This window comes from Mus pahari, chromosome 10 (genome assembly GCF_900095145.1).
Source record: "Mus pahari chromosome 10, PAHARI_EIJ_v1.1, whole genome shotgun sequence".
In the NCBI taxonomy this organism is placed as follows: Eukaryota; Metazoa; Chordata; class Mammalia; order Rodentia; family Muridae; genus Mus; species Mus pahari.
In genome coordinates, this window is record NC_034599.1 from 101,661,449 (window position 1) to 101,669,773 (window position 8,325).

The 8,325-nt window shown below is 49.3% G+C and overlaps 1 protein-coding gene across 1 annotated transcript in view; it reads right to left on the reverse strand.

Moving 5' to 3' along the window:
- The window catches only part of Bsn (bassoon presynaptic cytomatrix protein), a 92,392-nt gene extending 85,352 nt beyond the window's left edge, over positions 1–7,040 (reverse strand). Inside the window, exon 1 of the mRNA XM_029542870.1 lies at positions 6,732–7,040. Within this exon, the coding sequence (XP_029398730.1) occupies positions 6,732–6,946 (215 nt within the window). The 5' untranslated portion in view covers positions 6,947–7,040. The remainder of the gene's footprint in view (positions 1–6,731) is intronic.
- Between the last annotated feature and the right edge of the window lie 1,285 nt (positions 7,041–8,325).

Sequence of the window (8,325 nt, forward strand, 5' to 3'; positions counted from 1 at the left end):
CGGCAGACACCCACCCACTAAAGGTCCGGCCTGACAAGAGGGAGCCACAGAGGGCAGAAAGCCAGAGTTCCAGCCTCCCTACCACAGGGAGCCACAGGCCATGGTCCCAACTATAGCCAACCTCCCTGCGGTGCTTCTAAGCAGAGATGGCAGATGGTCCCTTAGGAGAGGAACTTGGGCAAGTCCATGAGTGTGGTGCCACTACCGGCATGACAGCTTCTGGCAACCAGAGGACTGAGGGAGGAGGCCCCACAGCTAGACTGTTCACCGAGCCTCACTCATATCCCAAAGTGGCCCTCCGCCCCTACTGCAAGCGGGCAGGCCTCAGTTGCCGTTGTACTGTTTTCAAACAGTTCCCGGGCAGGAAGGACAAGATACCAGGACAGATGGGACCTGCAGGGTTTGCACGGCATGGCAGGTCAAGAGAGAAATAAAACACCCAGTAACCACGGTGAGACCGAATGTGACGCTCTATCAGCCCCAGCTCAACAGGAAAGGCCATGGGCTCCCGGAGTGAGACCAGTGAGCTAGGGGTTGCTTGAACCCCTCAAACCTCGCTCCTAGCAGCTTCTTATTTCAGATCTACCGAGGACTCATGTGAGCTGGGGTCAAAGGGCAGGACTCTGAAAGCTTTGGCTTCTTAAACTCAGAGCCAACCCAATTCAGAAAAATTTCAGAGACAGAAGAAAAAGTGACCCAGTACATTGTTCTTTGGCTCCCAAATTAGTCCAAAGCCTGGCTCTATTTTTAGCGACTTCCTCCTCTCTCCATATCTGAATCCTTTAACAAATCCCTTCTTCTAACGGTAGAATTTCAGCCAGGCATGGTAGCACGTGCCTCTCTGACTTAGGAGGCTAAGGCAGGAGAATTGAGAGTTTGAGGCCACCCTGGGCTAAATATGTTTAAGATCAGCATAGCAAGTCATGGTCTCAAAAATAACAACAAAATGAAGTCTGGGCTTGTGACATACAATTCAGTGGTAGGGTATTCATCTAGCATGTATGATGCTCCAGGGTTTGAAATCCAGCACTATGAAATAATAATAATAATAATAATAATAATAATAATAATAATAATAATAATAATGTGTGGATTGGAATAGATTCTAAATATAATATCCCATTTTTTTCAGGAAAACACTAGCCAAGATACATCTTAAATGACATCATAAGAATGCAATTAGCTCAGTCCAGAATATGAAGGATCAAAGAACAAATGACTCAGAGATGCAATGCATAAATTACAAAACGAACAACTTAAGAGACAGTCTATCAATTTAAAGGGACTAGATTTGCCTTATATATCACAATTTGCACAAACCAACTGTCAAAATCTACAACACGATCAGAAGACAGAACCACATCCAAATAATCCCTGAGATTAAGGACAGATTGCTGGAGGGCTGGAGAGACAGTTCCACAGTTAACGCCGTGTACTGTTCTTGCAGAGGATCCAGGTTCAGTTCTTGGCACCCATGTTGGGTGGCTCCTACTACCTATACCCAGCTTGAGGGAGAGCCAATCTTTCTGGCCTCTTCGGTCACTTGCACTCAGATGCATATTCACGCACAGAGACACACAAATGTGCATAATTAAAAATAAATATTTTTTTTTAAAGAACAGGCTGTTGGGCTGCATGTTTTGCTGAAGACAGAGTGCCTGTCCAGCATTTCTGAGGCCCTTGATTCCTAGCATACCCTCCATGGGAGGAAAGAAATAGCTACTCAGCTATGGTGGTGTCATGGATACGTTTATTCAGAGCTCACTTCTTGGAAGGATACAGTGAGATGCTGATGATGGGATGTAGGACTGTCTGGAATTTGTCTCAGTGAAAAGGGAGGTAAATGAAACTTGATTGGCTGAGTTGGGCATGCTTGTATCCTCGTAATTGGAACATGAGGCTTTAGTGCATGATCCCCTCTGTTGTTACATATGCTGAGGTGTTCCATAGTAATCCTGTTTTGTTTGTTTGTTTGTTTGTTTGTCTGCTCGCTTACTTGTTTAAATAGCCTGTCTTCTCCTAATATCTCCACTTGAAAAAAAAATAATAACTCAGAGCCAGGCATGGTCACTCACATCTATTGTCCCAGCACTTGTAAAGCAGAAGCAGGCAGGCCAGCCCTAGTCCAAGGCCACCCTGGGTTATGTATGTGGTGAATTCCAGGCTAGCTCAGGCTGCAGAATAAGATTCTGTCTCCAAAAAAGAAAAAAAAAATAGCAAACCACTGACAACATCCTGACAGCCCCACTGGTGCTGGGGACAATGTTACCAAAGTTGCCCTCTCCAGGTAAGATTGACAATGTCACTATTCTAAAGGAGGGTCACCTTAATTCACACCTGTACTCCCAGAAAACTCAGCCACTGAGGCCAGACAAGGCTTCTAAATGACAAATGACGGTTATTTCCAAACCTGGCAATTCCGCCTATCATTCTGCCTTCACAGGTTCACCGTAGACTGCTAGTCCACGGCTATCAGCTAATGTGGTGGACCTGGATTCAGACACTGTGCCTAACGAATTTGTTTTGAGAAAAGAACTCCACGTGGTTCATGGGCACTCTCACCTATCCAGCAAATGACAAGGGTCTCTGTCGCGACTTCTCCACGTCGTATGAACTAAGAGGGAACCGTGGCTTTTGATGGGCATTTAGAAAGAGATGTCTCAGCTGGTTTGTCCCCGTCTCTCCCCCAGTCTCTTGCATTCAGTCTCATTCTTTGTCACTGTCTCTGCCAAGGAAGACCACATTCCTCTTTCCACCCCTACCCCTGAATTCCAGTGATTTTCCCATAATGCTTTGTGTGTCTCCCTCCCTTGAAACCTAAATGTGTCTTTCTAATCTTCCTACTTGAAAACCCTTCCATACGTAGACATTAGGCTGCCCAGTCTTTCCTAGAGATTAGCCACGATTTGGCTCTTCAAGGGGGACCTAACCAAGCAGACTGAGTGCTAGTGGGAAGGGACCTAATGGGTTTTCTTCCATACTGTCCATGTAGGGACCTAATGGGTTTTTTTCCATACTGTCCATGTAGGGACCTAATGGGTTTTCTTCCNCATGTAGGGACCTAATGGGTTTTTTTCCATACTGTCCATGTAGGGACCTAATGGGTTTTCTTCCATACTGTCCATGTAGGGACCTAATGGGTTTTCTTCCATACTGTCCATGTAGGGACCTAATGGGTTTTCTTCCATACTGTCCCTGTAGGGACCTAATGGGTTTTCTTCCATACTGTCCATGTAGCCAAATCCAGTGCTTGTTCTTGGTAGCTAAGGTACCTCAGCTAATTTATTGAAGATCAATTTGCACATGACAAAACATTTACGAGTTCTTTCAGCTAATATGGGCAAGATAGGCTGCCACTGATTTATGTGGACCCTTTGTGCAATTTTAAAGTAGTTGCTTAAGATTTATTTATGTGTGTGAATGTGCCTAAATCTATGTGCACAGTTGGGGGAGGGGGTGTGTTCACCTGTGTCCACACAGGGAGATGCCAAAGGTAGATGCTGGGGGTCCTCTTCAACATTCTCCACTTGCCCCCTTTGAAGCTGGGGCTCCCTTCTCAGAGCAGCTGGAAGCCAGCAAGTCTTAGAGATCCTCTCTTCCTGCCCGCTCAGCACTGGAGGTGCAGGTTTTCATGAGATGCCCAGTTATATGATGCTAGAATCCGAGCTCAGGTCCTCAGGATTGTGTAGCAAGCTCTCTTCACCACGGAACCATCTCTCCCTCCCTGCTTTGTGTAAGGTTTTTTTTTAAAGTTTCATTTTTATGTGTATGGGTGTTTTGCTTGCGTGTATGTCCATATGTCATGTATGCCTGGTGTCCAGAGAGGCCAGAAGGAAGTGTCAGATCCCCTAGAACTGAAGTTATGGATGGCTGCCACCCAACGTGTGGATGTCAGGAATTGAATCCAGGTCCCCTAAAAGAGTAGTCAGTGCTCTTAACTGTTGAACTATCTCTCTACTACTCAATGAGCAGGGTTTTGTTCTGTTTTGTGGTGGTAATGGGACTTGAACCCAGGGCCTCATAGGTGCTGACTAAGCACTCTGCCACAGTAGCACCTCCCAGCTCCTTACTTTCTCAGGTACTTACTAGGTCTGGCCTTAACCTGGTGGCATGGCATGGATACATGCACAGGTAAAATTGCATCATCTTGTGCCCTTGCTGCACATTGATACATCACTATAAATGAGTGAGTGAGTGAGTGAGTGAGTGAGTGAGTGAGTGAGTGAGTGAGTGTGTGAGTGAGTGAAGCTTGTTCTTTCCTCTGACGGGATGCAGTCCCTACCAAGTCCCTCAGCTTAGAAAGCAGAGTCAGAGATCAGCTTCTTTCCAGTCTGTCTCCTTAGGAGAAGCAGAACTGACAGAACTATACGGGGAGAACCTGAGACCAGTCACAGGAAATCCTTCCTTGTGAAGCTCTGCAGTGCCCAAGGCTCTGCCGTCGCCCCAGAGACAGCATCACTATGGGTGTGGCAGCACCTAGGCTCACTGAATTCAAGTCAAGCTCTTCAGCCTTGAACACTGAAGCCGCCCGCCCCCTCACAGAGCCCAAGTCAGCTCAGCAGGAGGATGAAAAGAACGAACTCAGCTTGAGGTGAAAGGAGGTGCTGTGGCAATCCGAAAGAACCAGGATTCCACTCCCTAGGAACCTCACTTTTTTTTTTGGCCCCTTCCCCAGTACTATAAGGTTTCTGGCTGCTATAAAATTCAAGACCTTGTTGGAAACAAGTATATCCCTGTGCGATGCTCTTTGCTGAATGCCTGGGGGCCACGGGGCTTTTTCTCCATCAGTGGGCCAATCTGTTCATCGGCATCTCAGAACAGAACATGCTAAATTTGGTATCAGGTACCTGAGATGCACTGGTGAGAGGAACTAGAAGCCATTCCGACTCTGAGGGAGAGACAGACAGACAGAAGTGGCTGGCTGCTTAGCTGAGATGCAGTGATAAACTGACTAGGAGCCAGAAGAGAACCTCAAGGGTTCTCAGTCTTCAGTGTTACTGACAAATCACCAGCTCACCTCCTGAGCCTCAGAGCTGAAGGACCTCAGGAATACACACACAGGCCAGTGTGTGAGCCCTACCCACAGCTGGCGAAACGTGTTGTGACTGCAAAATCCAGCAATAGCCCATGGTTTCTGCATGATGGCAGTGGCTAGGTCTGCCCTGTAGCAGGATTTATAGGTAGAGCACAAATGGAACACTGAGACGTATGAGCAGTGTACAGCAGCAGCCTCTGCCCTGTCCCTCTAATCCACCAGGTCTTCCCAAAATTCCATATGCTTGCCTCTGCAATGTCGGATAAACAACTAGTGGAGCAGCCGGTTTGGTTATCCGGAAGGGAGATGGTAAATTCTCCATATAACAACAAGGTGGTTTTCCATTCAGCCGTAGCTTTTCCTTGAAGGGAGAGAACCGAAGCTTGGTGAGCCTCTTTCTCAAGCTAAAACCCAAACAAGCATCTCAACACACACAGCGAGATGGGCAGGGTGTCCAGGGCTAAGAGCTGTGTGCTACTCAACTGCATTACTGTAATAGCAAATGTAAAACGGGCCAGTTCCACCTCTAAAAGCTACGTTCATGGGCTGGCCTGTTTGAGATGGCTTCAGGCTACTGACATCTCTGCATCACTGTGAGTTATCTAAGAAAAGACTCCTGAAAAAATCAACACAGGAGGCACAGTTGGGCATCTGAAAAGGCAAACATTATTCTCCCTTATAGTTCCTGTGTACCGGAAAAGGCAAAGCAACATAGATATTGGAAGCTTAGAATGGAGATAGAAGCGCCTCCCCCCCCCAAGGGGGATGCTACTCCCCAGGCCCAACTGGTGTAAAAATAACGTCTTCCGTTTTACCCTGTCATCTCTTGGTAGTCTTGAGTCGGCTGACACAGACCAACATTCACATCCTCCGCTTTCCGTGCCACTTGTTTTTGCAGAATCTGGGTTTGGCAAACCCCTAAAACAAGCTGGGCTCAAAAATATTTGGCCAGATCTCTTTGGTTTAAACCAGTCTATGTGGATTTTGGTTTTCCCACTGGCTGGAGGTGTTGAGCTATATCATTAAGCCATGAGTTCATATCTGGTGGGAGGTAATTCAATAGCGTTTTCTGCCTCACCTGAAAAGTGTTCACGAACCCTTGACGAAAGCACATGACTATGAGTATTATCGGGCCTGATAGTATCCAGTGGGCAATTTTCCTTTCCTCAAAGACAGTGACAGGCACAAAATGCTTGAGGAAAGCAAAAGACCAAGTTCATGGCTCAACTATTCCCATCTTTCCCTATTCCTAGCAGTGACACTTATCTTCCCTGACAGCCACTCCCATTGTGCTCTTTCTCGACCCAACACAATGGACATATGCAGACGCTGGCAGATAGGGAGCATGTCTTTCATCCCATTGCTCCCCTGTGCAGAGGGACCAGACTAAGGTTACATAAGCCCCTCCTGAGCTGTTGGGCCCCTGCGCTATGGGGAAGAGAATTGGGGGATTGTGACGAAGTCACGGTCTGCAGGCCCTGACTAACCCTGTACTCACCATCCTGTCCTGTCAAGGCGGGGCGGCTGGAAAACCTAGGGTCGCCCACCTTGACCACCCAGCTCACGCCAATCTGGCAGGATTCGCAGTGCAGGCGGACCCGAACCTGCTGTCCACTAGATCGTGGGATTCCAGGCCCCGGCCCCAGATTCGGACCACAGCTCCCTGCCCCCCAGGAGCCCAGACGCGCGCTCTTACCTGCCCGGGCCGGGACCGGGGCCAGGGCCGGGGACCGGACCGAGACCAGGGGTCGGGGGTCCCGCCGCTCGCGCAGCGCCAGCCACGGGGAGCTGTCCGCCACCAGCTAGTGCTGAAGGCGGCTTCCCTGCTCCGGGGCCCGGACCCAGACCAGAGCCTCCGGGCGGCAGCGGCCCTTCGCCCGCGCCGCCCTCCAGGCTGGCCTCGTTGCCCATGGTGGGCAGGCGGGCGGGCGGGGTCGGGGTCGCACTGCGCCCGGGCCGGCGGCTCCCGGGCGGCGCTCACACTCTCCGCTCCACCGCAGCTGCCGCCATCTCCCAGCTCGGCTCGCACAGCCGCCTGCTGCTGCGCATGCGCGTCGCGCGCGCCCCTGCCCTGCACACGCCCCCCCTCCCCGCGCGCGCTCACGCCAGCCCGCGAAGACTCGTGTCCACGCACCAGCCTCGGGGTCGCCGGGAAAAGGCCTCCGAAACCCGCGCATGCGCCCTCCGCAGCCAACGCGGCCGGCCGGTGTTGAATGAAGGCCGGCTGCCTCGGGTGGCTGCCTCGGGTGGCTGCCTTCTGCTGGACCACTTTGGAGGTTCACTAGACCTTAGAAGCGACCTAAGAGCCGGGGAGTGGTGGCCTACGTATGTAATGCCAGTCCATAGGAGATTGAGGCAGGAAAATCAAAGGTAGTGAGTTCGAGGCCAGCCTACACCAAACCATTTTAAAAGAAAAAGAAACGGGGCCAGCAAGAGGGATCAATAGATAAAGAATCTTGCTCCAAGTTTGACGCTGTGAGTTAGGAGCCCACATGGTGAAAGGAGAGAACCAACGTCCACACGTTGTCTTCTGCTCTCCACATCCTCCCATAACGTCAGCTATACACATACACAAATAAAAATGTCTTCCGTTAAAATACAGTCTAGAGAGATGAATTAGCAGTTAAGAACGTTTATTGCAGCCGGACTTGGTGGCACACGCCTTTAATCCCAGGATTTGGAAGGCAGAAGCAGGCAGATGTCTGAGTTCGAGGTCATCCCGTTCTGAGAGAGTTCCAGGAGAGTCAAACTACACAGAGAAATGGTGCCATAAATAAATATAAATAAATAAATAAATAAATAAATAAATAAATAAATAAATAAAGGCATGATTTTTAAAAAGGGAGAGAGAAGAAAGAGAGGGAGGGAGGGAAAGGAAAAAGAAATAGATGAAAAGAAAGGCAGGGGAAAATGCGATAGGGTGACATAGCGCTGTCCACGGTCTGAAATCTGGCACTTTCTATCCATAAGGACCAGACATTATGGTGCACGCCTTTCTTCCGAGCGCATAGGAGCAGAGGCAGGCAGATCTCTGTGAGCCTTCAGGCTTGTCTATATAGCATGTTCCAGGGCAAGCTATTGTAAGACATTGCAGGAGGCTGGCCTGGTGGATAAAGCATAGAGCAGGCCTCGGGTGAGAGACTTCGAGTGTGGCTTGCAGACTGCAGATGAATGGGAGTCTGTTTGGAGGTGTAAAGTGATAGAGACAGAAGATGGGGCCAGACCATCAGGGGCTGGGTATGTCTGTGGGGAAAACCATCCAAATAGTAGTGAGAATCATCTGGGGTTCA